The 17,504-nt window shown below is 44.7% G+C and overlaps 2 protein-coding genes across 2 annotated transcripts; one reads left to right on the top strand and one right to left on the bottom strand.

Annotated features, from left to right (window-relative positions):
• The first annotated feature begins 68 nt into the window (after window positions 1–68).
• Window positions 69–10,648, top strand: flot1b (flotillin 1b). Its single transcript, XM_079750580.1, has 13 exons — window positions 69–211; window positions 947–1,001; window positions 2,422–2,497; window positions 4,472–4,562; window positions 5,296–5,439; window positions 5,630–5,749; window positions 5,989–6,084; window positions 6,259–6,411; window positions 6,737–6,918; window positions 7,192–7,237; window positions 7,686–7,823; window positions 8,669–8,833; window positions 9,070–10,648. Exons 2-13 carry the CDS (start codon window positions 959–961, stop codon window positions 9,097–9,099), a joined length of 1,284 nt encoding a protein of 427 aa, XP_079606706.1. The 5' UTR covers window positions 69–211; window positions 947–958; the 3' UTR covers window positions 9,100–10,648.
• A 1,887-nt stretch (window positions 10,649–12,535) lies between these two features.
• On the bottom strand, window positions 12,536–17,029 carry tubb5 (tubulin, beta 5). The gene is made up of 5 exons (XM_079747687.1): window positions 16,895–17,029; window positions 14,603–14,711; window positions 14,329–14,439; window positions 13,969–14,213; window positions 12,536–13,889 (listed from the first exon to the last, which is right to left on the bottom strand). Exons 1-5 carry the CDS (start codon window positions 16,949–16,951, stop codon window positions 13,077–13,079), a joined length of 1,335 nt encoding a protein of 444 aa, XP_079603813.1. The 5' UTR covers window positions 16,952–17,029; the 3' UTR covers window positions 12,536–13,076.
• Between the last annotated feature and the right edge of the window lie 475 nt (window positions 17,030–17,504).

Here is a 17,504-nt window from a genome sequence, read left to right as displayed (position 1 = left end):
AAGCTGTGCTGGTGCAGTACCGATACCCACCACCAGATGAAGACAGAGGCGCCGCTGTTTGAGGCGGATGTCGGCACAGTCCGTAGCGTCGCATTGTTGCCATTCCAGTGATTCGTGAAGCGTGGATCGCTGTTAATTTATCTTTGGTTCGATAACAATCAAAGGCGATTGCATTTACGCACACCTTCTTTTATTCAGACATACAACTGAGGTAAGTTTTGCAAAATGCTGAGTTTGCTTGGTTTAAATGGTAGCGGCAGAAACAGCAGTAAAACTGGGTGTGTTTTTTTGTTACTGGTCCCATTAAGTGTAGCTTAGTTAGCCATTTAGCTTGTTGCCGATTGAGTCAATAGTATTGTAACGTTTAACTGCATCTATTAGTACTTCTCGTAGTATATCGTTGAAAATGTTAGTTAGGACATATAGGATCTCGACGTTGTTAGTCAGCCTGATGTGTGTTGGGTTAGTAAACCGAGCTTTCTAGCGTTAGGTCGAGGTGTGTGTTGATGCTGGTTGAAGGATATGTAGGCCGAGATGAACATTGGCTCGCCAGCTAATCCATGTCGAGTCGGATGATTGACAAACGCATATGTCCCCCTCCCCTGACCGCTTCATTAATATATAAACATGTCCAGATGTCTTGGTGTTTAGTTTGAGGTCATGGAGAGAAGGCCTCTGTCCTCCTACACTCTGTGTCTATCTTTATTTAAACATGATGCTGATCATGAAATAACGTTACAATTTATAATTGTATAATTGTAGAGTTTAGTACTCAATAATAAATATATTAATGTTTTTCATCAACGTTTGCAATCACACGATACACATCATATTGTATAATTGTTATTTTATATATATATATATATATATATATATATTTTTTTTTTTTTTTTTTTACTACAGGCCTATTTTTGGGAACATTAATGTTTCTTTATTTTAACCCTAGACGACCTTCAAGATGTTCTACACCTGTGGTCCAAATGAAGCCATGGTGGTCTCCGGTAAGACATGAGTTATTTTAATAAAGAATTGGACTGTACTGTGTCAAAAGGGTTGTCATGTGATATGAACAATCAAAGACAGTTTAGGTCGGATTAAGTAACTTAACCAACAATTATCCGCGTGACATTTCGTAAAAAAAAAAAACAATCGTCACTTTCTGTGTCACGAGTCTTGCACTGATACTGAGCGGCTGCGGTTTGTTTATAGTGCGACATTAGAATTACTGACGCTGGTCATTCCAACATGGACTGGCCCATTACATACTTTTCGGCTCGTGTTTAAAAGGGTGATATTATGCCACCAGGTGTGAGTGTGATAATCCATTACAAGCCGTTTGAAAATTGGTATTTTCCTGTGTTATTGTGAAATCACAAGTGGGCGTGTGCGACTAGATATATGCTGGATAGATCAGGCTACCAGCCTACCCAGTGGCCTGTAGCAAATATTGCTTATCCATCCATCATACATCTAGTTGGAAACTCCCACTTGTGATGTCACTAAAACACAGGAACAGGCAGGTTTTGAAATGGTTTGTTACAGCTAATCCTACTCACACCTGGTGGTAAAATATCACACATTTAAAGGATAGGGATTCTTAACCTGGCCGATGTTTTCTATAATTTTGGTCTAAGTGACTATTGCAGACAAACATTTCTGAAATTTGCTCAATTTGAGTTTCAGCTCAATATTGGGCAGTTCAGCCAATGCAGCCGCTAGAAAAGGAATCTGATGTGCCCTATGGGGCAATAGTGCCTCGTAAATGCACGTCCTCTGAACTGGTTGTTTTTCGCAACTGGTTGGAACAGATTGATAACCCTACCCATTATGGAAAGGATCTCTATTGAAAAGTTCCACTCTGTTATTTAGCTTTGCTTAATCCGGTCTGCTGATCATTGTGTCTAACCAAGCCTAGCTCAAGGTGAATACTCGCTCGCCAGTGTTGAGTTTTTGCAAAACGACTACTTTGGTAATGTGAGTGGGAAAAAGGAACGCTGGCAAGAGTTTGTTGTGTTTGTCTACAGAAAGCATAGCTCAGTGTTGTCTAAAACATTTGGGTTGACGAGAGTTTAGATTGTTTTGACAATAGGGATATTTCAGCTCCATGAGAGAGACTTGATTAGGACAATAACAGACCGCATCAAGCAAAAGGTAAACCCTCTAGATGTATTTCTCTGTAGGGACACTCTGAGCCGGTCAGAGTCCAAAACAAGCCCTTTGAGAGGGCAAACAGATAAAATTATGGAACTAGGGTCCGGGTCTAAAAATCCCAAAGTGATCCTATTAATGATGAATTTGTTTGAAAACTATGTTTAGTTTTGAGTTGTTCTATTATTCTTAAATTCACTAATGTGTCTTTACTAGCATTTGTTTTGCATTGTTGGTGATTTGATTTCCTCTGTTTTTCTTAACTCTGTCCAGGCTTTGGTCGTTCTCCACCTTTAATGATTGCCGGAGGCCGAGTGTTTGTCCTCCCCTGCATTCAGCAGATCCAGAGGTAGTAAAGCATTTCCCTAATTCCCCCTTTGTTTGCTATTTATGTTTTGGCTCGCTTTGGTACTGTGGACTGATGGTAGTTCTAGTAGTTTGCAAACCAAGGAGAAAAGGAGAGGCAAAATTTAAATAAATAAATAGTTCCCTAGTTAAACAGCCATTATTGCCCAACAGTTCTCTCTCAGACAGACGGTTGCTTTGCCGTCAGTTTCCGCAGCTTCTCATGTGGCTTACACACACACACACACACACACACACACACACACACACACACACACACACACACACACACACACACACACACACACACACACACACACACACACACACACACACTGTTCTCTAGCCATCCCCTCATCGTGCTTCCCTGCAATAAAACTAACTGAATTTTACTCTCTCTCTCTCTCTCTCTCTCTCTCTCTCTCTCTCTCTCTCACACACTTCTTACTTTTATCACTGACTATTTCCCTATCAATATTATCAGCAACCTTGTTTTAAGTGATTCAACCGTTAAAAAACACTAAATAGCCTACAGCATCTTCACTTAAATAATCAGTGTTTATCATAGGAACAGACAGCTGCTGCTAACGTATTGGGCCTCACAGTAACGTTAGTAGTCGTGAGTTGTAGTTTCGCTACAGTCTGCTGAGCGTCCTGAGCCAGAGAAGGAGAAAGCGGAGCGCTGGGCTAACGCTACGCTAAAAGCTATTCAGCCTTCACCTTAAAGCCTAAGGGCTCGAGGGGCTCCGTGGTTACGCAGTTGGATAGCGCATTACGCAGTTGTAGAAGCATAACCACCGCTTAACGTGCTTCCCTGCAACAAAACTGGACTGAATTGAGTTTATTATGTTTTTACTCACTCACACACAGACTTCTACTATCACAGATTATTTCCATATCGATATTATCAGCAACCTTGTTTCGAGTGATTAACAGGCATGCCTGGATGCCGGACTGCGAGCAGAGCTGCCGCTTATGTTTATATAACGTTAATGGGTTCACAGTAGTGTTACTAGTAGTTGTGAGTTGTGAGGACTGGGATGTTGCACAGCTTTCACTGCTGATTGGCTGTTACCCGTCGTGGCTCTGCGTGTAACCAGAGCGTGTAACCAATCAGATGGTTCTGTGGGTGGGACAATGCTGGAGACAGTGTAGTGACAGCAGACAGAGGGGCGCGGCTGCATCAGAGCCAAAATAACCCAGTTATAAATTGATCTCTTGTCGGCTGTCGAATAAAAAAAAGGCAGATGCCAATATGCGTCAAAATGCAGAATATCGGCCCGGCCGATAATCGGTCGATCCCTAACTCAAATCATTACCTTTGATTCCCTTTGGGTTTCTGTTAATCAAAAAGCCAATCACATACCGCCTACACACTCTCAAGGTTGAACCATTGACGGGTTGTGATACCTAGGTAAAATGGGTCCCCAGACCTGTTGGTCTGAGGGGGAACTCTTGTTGGACTGTAAGACAAAAAAAAAGGCTATAGGGTGTTAATACCAACCTCAGTGGCTCCATTAATCAATTACTTTATGAGCATTAGGGGGTTAGAGACAGAGGTCCGGCAGGGAGGAGGATGAGCAAAGAATGATGGTGAATCCACATAAATGGTTTGATCAGCTCCTCAAGAGTAGTGGGGGGGGATAGAGACGGTTGTTTGGCAGGTAGGTGAAAATAAAACAGGATGAAGCGGAATCATATTTACTGTCTGATAAACTAGAAGTGGGGGTCAGAGACAGGGATCTTGCAGGGACGGTTGTGAGGGCAGGATGACGGAGTCATCATATTAACTATTTGACTAGTCAATGGTGGGGGTCAGTGACGGGGCTCTGGCAGGGAGAGGGATAAGAAACAGAATGAGGCGATTCCATATCTTACTGTTAAGCGATTAATACATACCTCAACGCAGTTGAAAGGTTTTTGCTGCTTTCAATGTTCCTTGTGAATAACACTGTTGTCTTCCTTTCCATCTCCTTAGGATCACCCTGAACACCCTGACCCTGAATGTGAAGAGTGACAAGGTCTACACTCGCCATGGTGTCCCCATCTCTGTCACTGGCATCGCTCAGGTACTAGAGATGCGCGGTTGGCAGTTTAGCCGCGGACTCCGCGGCTAAACCGCAGATCGGGCGGTTTCAAAATTCAAAAATTAAAAATATTTCTTCTTTTTATTTTTATATGTAACATCTTCCGGCTGTGAATTATATTTGATAAGCAGATCGCTGTCAAGGAATGTGGATCATTTTTTTTGTGGTAACTTGTCAACTCCAGCGTCTTCGGTTGCTAAGCGACGTCAACGTCTTTGGGGGTGGACTATTGATCAACGCTTCGGAGATGGCAGCGCAGGCAATAGGCTATCCTACTAGGGACTTTAGCCGTGCAATATCTTTGCTTCATTGGATCAGTCTCCTTTCAAGAACATGCAAGAGCTTTCTAGCCTCGCGTCAGCAGCGCCTTGCATCGCCGTATAAAAGCAACCGGCAGATGGCGGGCGGATGCGGTCTTAAAAATGGGTCAAAAAAAGTTGGTGCGGATGGATGATGCGTTTGTGATGCGGTTGCGGTTGAAATAATAGCCCATCCGCGCATCTCTATCAGGTACACAACATATATTTTTTTAAATTCATGTCAAGTTCAATTTTGGATTCCATTTTGGGTCTGCAATCGAAATCTTGTTTTATATTAACTGTATTAGAATGTACAACCCAATCCTACGGCTTCTCTCTCAAGCTCTTATGTCATATTTTGTAAATACCTTTAATCAATAATAATCACTAATCACATGATTTTTCTCCACTGTCAGGTGAAGATCCAAGGTCAGAACAAGGAGATGCTGGCCACGGCCTGCCAGATGTTCATGGGCAAGTCTGAAGGTGAGATCGCCAACATCGCCCTGGAGACGCTGGAGGGGCACCAGAGGGCCATCATCGCCCACCTGACGGTTGAGGTGGGTGCTCTGCTCGCGGCTGGAAACAAAACAAACACAAACGATAAATCAAATCATCACAACACAAACGCCTCCCCTCCAGCGTCCTGAAGGGAGTGGGGTTCACTCTGAAGGACACCCAGCTGTCACTGTTACATGATCACTGTCGGGTATCACTGCCTGATGCTCTGATGTGTTGTCCCTGGTGTAGGAGATCTACCAAGACCGGAAGAAGTTCTCCGAGCAGGTGTTCAAGGTGGCCTCCTCCGACCTGGTCAACATGGGCATCGGGGTGGTCAGCTACACGCTCAAAGACGTCCACGACGACCAGGTACGACTGGAGTCACATAGTGAAGGTTCTGAGGAGCAATTCATTTTAAATCCCAGTGCTTTGTTGTTATCCGGTAGCCACACTATCTCTGTCTTGGACATTTATAAATGCTTCATAACCTCAGGAAATGGGTGGGTTGGACTGAGTATGTCTGTCTGTGGATAGGCCCCTAGAAGCCATCCTTCCTGGTGTGTGGCCGTTGGTCTACCACTGACGCCGTGCTTTGTCTCCCCTCCCAGGACTACCTCCACTCCCTGGGTAAAGCCAGGACAGCGCAGGTGCAGAAGGATGCCAGGATCGGAGAGGCTCAGTACAAACGCGATGCTGTCATCAGGGTAAAATGTTTTATCCCCTTTCAATATTTGGTTCACTTGTTTCTGCTCTTCAACTTCACATTTTGTATGCGTATGGAATGACAATTTGGGATATTTACAATTGATTCAACAGCAGAAATAAGGTATTGCCTTAGTTCCTTATTCCACTGCCCCCCCGTGTCTCTCCATGTGCAGGAGGCCCATGCCATGCAGGAGAAGGTGTCTGCCCAGTACAAGAACGAGATAGAGATGGCCAAGGCCCAGAGAGACTATGAGCTGAAGAAGGCCGCTTACGATGTGGAGGTCAACACCAAGAAGGCTGAGTCAGAGATGGCTTATCAGCTTCAGGTACGTGCGTCCGGGGCTGGGGATAAAGTGGGTCACGGGTTATTAAGGGTCAAACACTTCAAGAAACACACCAAACAATTCTGTTTTAAGACTGAGATGGGGGGATACTGTATTTAAGAATAACAATAAACCCATAGAAATGTTAATTATAACACTCTTTTGGCAATTTATTTTAATAACCTCTTTTTAGAGTCTTAGAATTAATTTATTATCGCGCAGTGAAGGTCCTAGACCAAAAGTAGCGCCTAAAGTGGGCAGGAAAAACGGTATGTCTTCTGAGACTGACCCGGTGCCTGCCCCCCCCCCCCCCACCATGCCACCACAGGTGGCCAAGACCAAGCAGCGCATCGAGGAGGAGAAGATGCAGGTGAAGGTGGTGGAGCGCTCGCAGCAGATCCTGCTGCAGGAGCAGGAGATCACCCGCCGCGAGATGGAGCTGGAGGCCACCGTCAAGAAGCCCGCCGACGCCGAGAGATACCGCCTGGAGAAGCTGGCCGAGGCCAACCGGTGAGCGGCCTCAGGGTTCACAGCCACCTGGGCTTCAGTCGGGTTACTCAGACTCCTTAGGAAGGACAGCGTGCGTTTACGTGTTGACCCAAACACAGCTCTTCTATGGAGAGTGGTTACAGAAGTGATGAGCGAACACTAGGGTGGAAGAGTCAGGAGATTTTCGCTAGCCTCCGGAGGAACAGAACCCTCTGGGCAGTGTCGTAGGAGCAGGCTGATATAAGTATAAGTGATGGGCGTTATAGAAGCTCACCCCCGCCTCTCTCCTCCCAGTCTGCAGCTGATCATGGAGGCCGAGGCTGAGGCTGAATCCATCAGGGTGAGTGCTGTATAATTTTTCCCTCTCTTCCTGTCTTCCTCCACTCAATCCCTGCTCCTTGCCCTTCCCTTATACTACCCATCCCCCACTTCTCTCCACTGTTTTCTGTTAAGAACCAGTCATGTGGTTCCACCATCTACAAGATGGCCTCCTGCATGCATTTAGTCTATGCCGATTTAGTCAAATCAATAAAGCCTTTGACTCTCAAGGCCCCCTGCCTGCTAATTTGACCCAGTTTTATCAACATTTTACAGCGTCTTTGACTTGTTCTTCCTGTTGTGCGGTAGCTTTTGGTGAACATTTCCAAGCTTGAGAATCACACAGGTTTTCTTCTCTCACTTCCTCACTCAAAGCCCTCCTGCTACCTGTGTCTGTGGGCGCCACTCACACTCACCCAGGCTATGTAATTAGTCCTAATGTGCACTCCCGTGTGTCTGCGGCTGTCCAGATGAAGGGCGAGGCGGAGGCGTTTGCCCTGGAGGCCAAGGGTCGGGCGGAGGCTGAGCAGATGACCAAGAAGGCGGAGGCCTTCACCCAGTACAAGGAGGGGGCCATGGTGGACATGCTGCTGGAGAAGCTGCCCTTGGTCCGTCCACTTCTCAGACCTCTGACATTCACAAGACTCAGCCGTTTATATACCAGACAGACATTTAGATACAGTAATTACCCTAATATAGACCACATCATTCATTAGACAGACTTGACAACAACAAGGGCAGCTAGGGCTTGAAAAAACCAACCTGTATATAGGCGGCACCTAGGCTGCAGTAACAGAAGATAAATATAAAATACATCATTTCATATGCAAATCACGTGTGGCGGAAAGTTGTAAAAACGACCAAAGACACTCTTGATTTTAACTTTATTTCAGGTGCTTTGTATTGAAGAGCTGCTGCTCAAATAACTGAATCCTTAAAAGTATTTTTAATAGTGTGATGTCTATATCTAAGGATTTCTGTGTGATTGGCATGGTAGTTTCAAAGGATGAATTGCAGGGCTCAGTACTGCAACCATTTATCATGTTGATACGAATAAATCTTTACCTGGGTTGCATCGGTGCCAGTGAAAAATAATAATTAGTTTCACCCCAAACAATGCAGCCTAATCATGGCGATGTGCCACCATGTAACGTTCTAAATAGGGCTGTAGTGACCAAGACATTTCATTTCTGAAATGGTTGAATTGGTTAAAACTAGTTTTATGAAATGGCGTCTTAAAAGGCCACACTGCACATTCACATAGGTGTTGTGTGGAGGAAGTCTGTGTCTTGGACTGACTTTTTATTGAAATATTTGATTTAAAATCGGTTTGCACCAGAAATTGTAACCTAATCATCCTCATAAAACGGGTTGAGCGTGCTTATTATTGCGGGTAACGTGTGGCATTGCATCGGCTGTGGAGGGCTTCACGACCCGTCTCTCCTCCCCTTAGATGGCAGAGGAGATCGCCAGGCCGCTGGCCGCCGCCCATAAGATCACCATGATCTCCAGCGGCAACGGAGAGGTGGGCGCGGCCAAGCTGACGGGAGAGGTGCTCGACATCATGACCCGCCTGCCCTCCACCGTTGAGAACCTCACTGGCGTCAACATTTCACAGGTAGGTGTGTGTGTGGGGGTTATTATTGATCTAGAGACATGGACATTGGAGTTTTGTTTTGTCCGTTTTCATGTTTGTATTTTTTCTTCATTGTATGAGAGTGCTTACATAAGACTGAATGATGGGGAAAACGATAACATGCTTTATATGAAGTCTTAAACCGGACACGATATTTACAATGGAGATGTCATGTAATGCAGTGTTCCATGCGTGCTCACTGCTGGTCTCCTCCCCAGGTCACTGGAGGGCCCATCCGTAAGCGCTAGGAGCGCGGGAGCCCTGGGAGTCCCTCAGTGCCGACCAACGCTGTTACGTGGACGCTCTGTCTGCATGTGTCCGTCTCTCTTCTCCGCGAGCACCCTCGGTGCCTCCGTAGTGTATAACAAGCATGGGAATTAGTTTTTATTGTTTTTTGTTTGTTTTTGTTTGTTTCATTGTTTGTTTTTTTTCCCCATCATGAAGTATATTCCATTCGAGTTCAGCTGCATTCATACCCTGCACTGGTCCGTGGTCGCTATGGTAACGTCCTCTGCTGCCGATGGACTCGGATCAGATGGAGTACACTCTGCTGTGGGAAACATTCGTATTTAAATGACATTTTTACTTCTCCACTCTATTTTTCTACTTTGTTATGACACTTTGTTTCACAGAAATCAGGGTTGCGTACAGAAGATGGGGCCATTTTAATTTTGTTTAGTGTTAGTGCACGTTTTATCAGGTTTATATTGTTACTCAAACTTAAACTGACCGGATTTGCCTTAATTTAGGCATAGCTGGTCACGCATCATACATCTATATATATACATATATTTAACACGTTTTTTTTTTCTCTACTGTTAAATTTTATTGAATCCATTAGTCTATATTACCCACTAGGGTTGGGACGTGCTAAGTCTCAATTTATTACACGTTGGAGTGTGTAGTGCCTTGCTTATTAACTACAGATCCAAAACTCATACAAGCCATAATTGAAACGGAGGGTTTATTTACGTTCAAGTTTGAAGGGAAAGAATGTGTTTGTGCCGAAAACCAGCGTAGGTTTACTTGCTTTCAGCGAGGACATCCCTAGTGGTAGGTAAAGGAAATGGTTGGTGAACGCATGTTAAGAAGGAACTATTTGATCTAACCCGCTATAGATTTGACGCAGTAAAACAATGCAATCTATCTATCCCTTTATTTCTAAGTTTAAACTGTTAAATGTATCACTATACCTAGGAAGGAAATATTAGTAGTATGTGGATAATGGATCAAGGATATATCTAGAGAAGGTTATTGTGTTTACTGACAGTTTGATATCATAGACGATTATAGTCTTTTCATTTTTGTATACCAATTCCAAAGTTTCCAAGCCTATGCATTTCTCCAAGTGCCTGAACAGGTTGAATTAAAACCACTCCTCCCAACCTCCATCCTAGCTTTGTCGTTCAGCGTTACATCTTATATTAACCCTTTGAATCAATGTTTGTCTGGGAAGCAGACACAGCATGACCATGGCTGTAGATCAAAGCCAAATCTATTCTGAAACCTCTACCTTTTCAAGACTTAACACCCTTTTACAGCAAATGACCTGTATGGATGTCTCTGTCTGTGTTGATGTTAAGTTGCCAATGTTGTGATTTAGCAAGAGTTTTGTTAACGTCTTGTATGCTAGATTTTATAACTACACTCAAATTCCCATAAGAAAAATGCATGGTTAATGGACAATAAAGTCTGATTTCATGCCTGGGAGCAGTTTTGGTTATATTTGTTCTTGAGTACAATTGATTTATTTGAAGTGATGTGTTCCTCATCCTCATAAAAAACTGTTAAGTATTAATTGAATGAATAAAATGCGCATTTCACATGCCACAATAAGCCATGTAAATTGTGGATAGAAGGTTATGTATATCTTACAGATATAGTAGATCTAGATAGATATATACCTTATTGAGGTGCTTTATAGTGACCCAGGGCATTAAGGGCCTTAAACTATCAGGTAAGGGTTGTAAAGTTATAAAGAATTGCACAATAATATAATTTTGACTAGACATCTACTGGGATGCGTTGCTGCGCATGTGCAGTTTGACTGAATATGTTGCATACTATTACCTTTGTAAAACAAGTGCTTGCTTTGTGGCTCAAAGTTAAAGTATGTTTTCTAGAGCAGAAGGGTAGCAGAACAAATGTACAACTCTTAATTACAGTAAAAAAAAAAAAAAAAAAAAAGCTGTGTGCACTTGGTAAATCAATTTGAGCTCTATCAAGTCGACTCCTCATAACATGTAAACATGGCTAGAATTGGATCACTGACAATCCAAGTCTGAAGTGATAGAATATAGACCTGTTTCTTCACTCAGTTTTATATTATATTAATTGTTTCGTTCAGGTGATAGGCATTCTCCATTATTTAATACCTTTTTTTTATAGAAAGAATTGGTAACATCAGAAATTAAAATACAACAAAGATAAACCGAGTCGCTAGGGCGTTTTAGGGCATATTCTATAATATATTAATATTGGGTGGAATATTCATATTTTCTTTCAATAGCTCCCATTTCATGTGACCTAGTGACGCAAAATCAATACCCGTTAGTATTACTCCATCAAAAGGCAAAGGAATGTGGTTACTTTGATTAACCACATTGCTCATTATCTATTGCTCAAGAACAACAGTACTCGTTCTGATTGGCTGTCTGTCTACCTAACTTCCCGCCACGAGGCCAGGCAGACCCGTTTCCCTCCCTGCTGTAATGATGCGGAGCTACATGCACTTCACATACTGAGATGATCAGCTGTTTATTCATCTAGACCATGTTCCATAGTCAGGAACCAATTTGTCATCGCACAAACTGTTTATCCCAATGCTCGATTATGTAAATATATTACCGTTACATACCAGGATTGTGTAATGATCTACTGAGCAACATTGTGTGACGCGAAATGGAGTCTGATGCCCCCTCAGGGTTGCGCCTGCAGCATACGTGTTGACTGAATCTTCAGACTCAATAGCAGTCATTCGAGCTGTACGTTACAGCTCAGCGATCGAGTTCGATTTAAAAACAGAGGAAAGGTGATTTAAATGTTCAATAAGTGTTTGAATACCCAGATGACAACATGAAGCAGGGGGAAGTTATGCAGGTGTGAAGCACATGTACCATTGATGTGTCGCTACGTGTTGTTTAAAAATAGCCTTTTAGGATAGCTTTCTTAGATCCGAAATCGGTTGCACGAATACGTCATATTTCTAAGGTACGTGATCGGGTTGTCTTTTGGATACATGTCAGAGGTATTTTGAGAGAAACGGAACAAAAACTGCCTGGACACAGGGAGCCTTACGCAATCTAAGATACTGGAGAAACCAGTTAACAAATCCTCCAGCCTTTTTTGGCATGACTGATCTTGCTCAACTAGAAGCAGGCCACTCCCCTCTTATACACTGGAGAAGAGATAACCTCTAAAAATAAGATAACCAGTAAACCCAAATATGCCAACCATTTTTGGCTTGACTGATCTTGCTCAACTAGAAGCAGGACACGCCCCTCTTTTATACACTGGAGCAGACGCATAACCTTTTCTTTAAAATAATAGAGAAGATAAGATTTGCACTACGAGGGCCAAGGAGGCTAGCACTTTTTCTGGGTCAACTTACCACAGTAAGTTGTTTGGCCTTCGGTCATTTTCAGCATGTCAAAGAATATATACACTCAAGGAAAATGTAATAAGTTAAACTTAAAAAGTATTTTATTTTGGCCTCATTAAACACTTACACATTAAGCCTTTAGGACCCCCAAGTTGCACTTACCAATGATTCTTTCTGAGATGTCATAAATCATGTACTTCAAACTTAATTATATATGCTTGCCACATACAATAGGGGACTTGGCAAGGGGTTGGTGATCAGACAGGACTTCCACTGGTAGAACTGGTAACTGTTCACTACATTGCCATACCAATGACATGTAAATGTTAAACATGGCATCCTTCTAGCCCCAACATATTAACTACCTCATTGATGCACGAGCCATATACTCAGTGGTGGAATGCTTCACTGTACCCTTCTTTGACAGGCAAATAGAGCTCTCGGTTTACAGTGCACGAAAAAAAAGAAACCATTATTTTTTTGCCAAATGTATTTGCAGTCAATTGCAAAGGATATCTAATGGGCTATAACAATTTCCTTTTCAACAACAATTCACTGAATTATTTATTCTACTTATGATGGCGGGACACTTGACACCTCCTTCCTCTGCTTTGCTCTCTGTGCTCAGCCGTCCTCTTCGGCCTCCTCGTCGAACTCGCCCTCCTCGTCGGCGGTGGCGTCCTGGTACTGCTGGTACTCGGACACCAGGTCGTTCATGTTGCTCTCCGCCTCCGTGAACTCCATCTCGTCCATGCCCTCGCCGGTGTACCAATGGAGGAAGGCCTTGCGGCGGAACATGGCGGTGAACTGCTCGGAGATGCGCTTGAACAGCTCCTGGATGGCGGTGCTGTTGCCGATGAAGGTTACGGCCATCTTTAGGCCACGGGGTGGGATGTCGCACACGGCCGTCTTTACGTTGTTGGGGATCCATTCCACGAAGTAGCTGCTGTTCTTGTTCTGCACGTTGAGCATCTGCTCGTCCACCTCCTTCATGGACATGCGTCCGCGGAACACGGCGGCCACCGTCAGGTAGCGCCCGTGGCGGGGGTCGCACGCCGCCATCATGTTCTTGGCGTCGAACACCTGCTGGGTGAGCTCAGGCACGGTGAGGGCGCGGTACTGCTGGCTGCCCCTGCTGGTGAGGGGGGCGAAGCCCGGCATGAAGAAGTGGAGACGGGGGAAAGGCACCATGTTGACAGCCAGCTTGCGGAGGTCAGCGTTGAGCTGGCCGGGGAAGCGGAGGCACGTGGTGACGCCGCTCATGGTGGCCGAGACCAGGTGGTTCAGGTCTCCGTAGGTGGGCGTGGTCAGCTTGAGCGTGCGGAAGCAGATGTCGTAGAGGGCTTCGTTGTCGATACAGAACGTCTCGTCTGTGTTCTCTACCAGCTGGTGGACCGACAGGGTGGCGTTGTAGGGCTCAACAACTGTGTCTGATACCTGGGGACCAACAGGGAGAACATCAGTGCCTTACTCGCTCCTACGAGGCTAATGCTCCACCAGATATCACCAGACCTACCTTTGGCGATGGAACAACACTGAAGGTGTTCATGATGCGGTCGGGGAACTCCTCGCGGATCTTGCTGATGAGCAGTGTGCCCATGCCGGAACCGGTTCCTCCACCGAGGGAGTGGGTGAGCTGGAAGCCCTGCAGGCAGTCGCAGCTCTCCGCCTCCTTCCTCACCACATCCAGGACCGAGTCTACCAGCTCGGCTCCCTCTGTGTAGTGGCCCTTGGCCCAGTTGTTACCCGCCCCGCTCTGGCCTGAAGGAGGAAGGTTATCAGACGGGTCATTCCATTGTTAATCTAAATGTTCCATGATGGTTGGTCACAGTCACGATCAAACTGCAGGAAAGAAGTCGCAATCATCCAAACATACCGAAGACAAAGTTGTCGGGCCTGAAGATCTGGCCGAAGGGTCCGGACCTCACAGAGTCCATAGTGCCAGGCTCCAAGTCCACAAGGATGGCCCTGGGCACATATTTACCTCCTAGAGAGATAGCGGGAATGAGAGGGGGAACAAGGCGTGTTCACAATCAGCACTTCATGCAGTAAGTTTATTTAAAGTAGTACATTTGAAACTTAAGTACACGTAAGTTAACTATGCACATGTTAACCGCACAGACCAATTGGGATCAATGCAGGCAACTTACCGGAGGCCTCATTGTAGTAAACACTGATTCTGTCCAGCTGCAGGTCGCTATCCCCATTGTAGCTTCCTGTGGGGTCGATTCCGTGCTCATCACTGATCACCTCCCAAAACTGGAAAGAAACGTGGAGAATATTCCATAACCATTAGTAATTCTGAAGGCATCTGCACAGGCCTTGTGGTTTCACTGGCAGCAGGACATGACCAGGGGAAAACTACAGCGTTGGTTCACATATTTCGGTTCAAATGAGAATCACTGCTGTGTTTTTTTTTAAACCCCCAAGTTATTCACCCTTTAAAAAGTGCATTTCTGGTTTTCCATTATGCAGTTCAAAAGTCCTGATCATAATGCGTCTTTCAGACACAAAGGGACGCACAAAGGAGCTATAGAGAACCAGCCTCTTCTTCGGGGCCAACTGAAAGACTTGTATTTGTAGCCGGCAGTCATGCAACACTGAAGAGGCCGATTGTCTTTGGTTCCATAATCATGCAGTAGACTCTTTAAAAACACTGTCTGGGTGTCTTGGGACTGCATGTTGGCTGTTAATGTGATTTTCTCCTTCGAGAAGGCGGGCCAAACTTTCAATGAAGGCGGCCATTTTAACAAGTACGTGTGCTCCTTCCCCCCCCCCCCCAATGCCTTCCTCTGGTTTTCCACAAAGAGCAGCTGGAAGCGAGGATTTGCTGTAATCTGGATAAGCAGGCACTTGATTTTTTTATACAGCTCAGCGTTAGAGATTTAAGTAAATCTGATTCAAATAGGGAAATGTTTATATCAAAAACATATTAAGCAAAAAAAAAAAAAACCTAGTGACCCCAATCTGATGGAGACAAAAGCTCCAAGACATCTGTAGAAAAGAGTAAGAAGGCCGGTCGGGGAGATGGACAGAAAGGACCATAGGCCATTGACACACAAGACAGATAGCCATCAGGAAGGGGCTGATGATAACCACAGTGAAAGAATGGGGACATGCCACACCCTGACCCTAATTTAATACAATGCAACTCTTCACCAAGTCTGTCAATCACAAACCATGTAATGCCGCATCCCTGCATACAAGTAGACCCAGGGGAGACCGAACCCATAGCTCTCCTGATTCATGATACATGCACTGTAATTCCATTACCATACTGGACAAAGACCAGGGGACAATGAAGTTTTTTTTTTTTTTAACGCAACAGCTACTGCACTGGCTTGTCATTGTCCTGGTTAATCTTTGATATAATTAGTGGATTAGCTTCAGTGGGCCATATTAATATATGTAGCCGCTCCCCTGCCAAGAAATTGCAAATTAAGTCATGTCAGGGACCAGTGACATCACCCACTGCGCATCAGCTGTTTCGTATCGCCCTCAAGACACTGCCACCCTTCATATGGTTAAGGGGGATGGGAAAGATCGATTAGAAAGCCAGGCTGTTCTATAGGACATTAAAAATCGATGTGCGCCTGGAACACGCATGTGTTCAAATTGATCTCGGTGTGTGCTGGGTGTCAGCTCTAGTCGGTCGTAGACTGTCCATAGAAAAAATACGCGGACATCAAGTTTTTTTTATAATTGATTAATTGGGCGGAATTACCGCCCAATTGATTTTGACTGCAAGGTTGATACAAGTTAGTGGATGGGCGTGGGATATTTAGTGCGGATTCCTGTAGAAAAGGCTCGATTTTAAGAAGCTCCGTTGCAAGAATGGGCGTTAATGCTATCAAATGCTTTTACATTGGAGATCACATGTCATTACGCGCTGTGGTGCTACGGGCCATTTTGAAAGAGAAAAGGCTCCAAGCCCCACCCAACTCCCGCTTCCTCTTTGCGCCCACGCACTCAAAGAAGTCGCTATGCTTTATTCTGCGGAATTATAGTCGGTCGAAGTGCGATATCGAACAGGAATTCATAAGAGGACACATAACCACGTTAATATATCCGAACTTACTGACACGGTCGGTCCATCGGTCGGATCAGTTCAAGACAAAGGCGCCAGAGTAGCGGTGCACGCCTTGAAGGGCCGTGAAGAAGAGGCCGGTTTTATTTTTCAGACATTGTCTTGGAATCTGTTGAATCGTCCTCGTCGAGCCGAAGAATTAACCAAACCCTGATATACGTCGAGTACATTTATCTACACCCAATTTAATACCGCAGTGGATTGCCACCAGACTGCATAATTCAAGTTTAAACGATCGGAAATAAATACTTGGTATCAGACATGCAGGCCTACTTACCAACGTCTATACAGAAACCCTGCGATTTAAAACATAAAACTGTGGATACCAAAAAAAAACCTCCTTCTCGGTTCTTACCTTTGCGCCAATCTGGTTACCGCACTGGCCTGCTTGAAGGTGGACGATTTCCCTCATCCTGAAAGCGAAGTTTAAGTTGAGCAGGAGCAAACGTGTCTGTTGCACCTCGAGGAGAGTGGAGTGAGAGACAATGAATTTATAAGTCTGGAGGCCGTCCAGCCGGGGGAGGGGCGGGGCCTCATCCGGCATCTGCCCGTGCGGACCAATCAACTGCTCCGCTCTCTTAACGTTGTTACATTATTTTTTTATTTACTCGTGTCTTGTTTTTAGATTGTTCCATGTTTCTATTCTTCTTACCTTCTTCCCTTTTTTGTTTCCAGGATAAGGAATTTAGAATTAAATGTTGCTTGGCCTCTTTGGCTTTGAACGGTGGTCCCCTCTCCGCCCCGGTGGCCGATTTATCCCTATCAGATCACCGTGAAAACCTCTGGAAGTATTCTCCCTGTACACGAATACAACTTCATGTTCTCGATTGTCGTGCCTGAGACCGAACAGCATACTGTAAAATCATTCCTTATTTTCATGGAGTAGGCTGCGGCGATTAAAGGAGTGTGTTCGGTAACGTCTAGGCCTACCCCTTTACCCCTTCGTTGGATTGGTGTGCGCCATA

The sequence above is a fragment of the Pollachius pollachius genome (genome assembly GCF_949987615.1).
Source record: "Pollachius pollachius genome assembly, chromosome: 1".
In the NCBI taxonomy this organism is placed as follows: domain Eukaryota; kingdom Metazoa; phylum Chordata; class Actinopteri; order Gadiformes; family Gadidae; genus Pollachius; species Pollachius pollachius.
Note: the sequence above shows the minus strand (reverse complement) of the source record. Positions and strands in the feature narration are given on the sequence as shown.

Coding starts and splice junctions, on each gene's coding strand:
- flot1b (XM_079750580.1), top strand. CDS start 959: ATGTTCTACACCTGTGGTCCAAATGAAGCCATGGTGGTCTCCG. Junction 1,002..2,421: donor TGAAGCCATGGTGGTCTCCG/GTAAGACATGAG, acceptor AACTCTGTCCAG/GCTTTGGTCGTTCTCCACCT. Junction 6,085..6,258: donor AACGCGATGCTGTCATCAGG/GTAAAATGTTTT, acceptor CTCCATGTGCAG/GAGGCCCATGCCATGCAGGA.
- tubb5 (XM_079747687.1), bottom strand. CDS start 16,951: ATGAGGGAAATCGTCCACCTTCAAGCAGGCCAGTGCGGTAACCAGATT. Junction 14,712..16,894: donor GTAACCAGATTGGCGCAAAG/GTAAGAACCGAG, acceptor GTTTCTTTCCAG/TTTTGGGAGGTGATCAGTGA. Junction 13,890..13,968: donor GTGTTGTTCCATCGCCAAAG/GTAGGTCTGGTG, acceptor GTTGGTCCCCAG/GTATCAGACACAGTTGTTGA.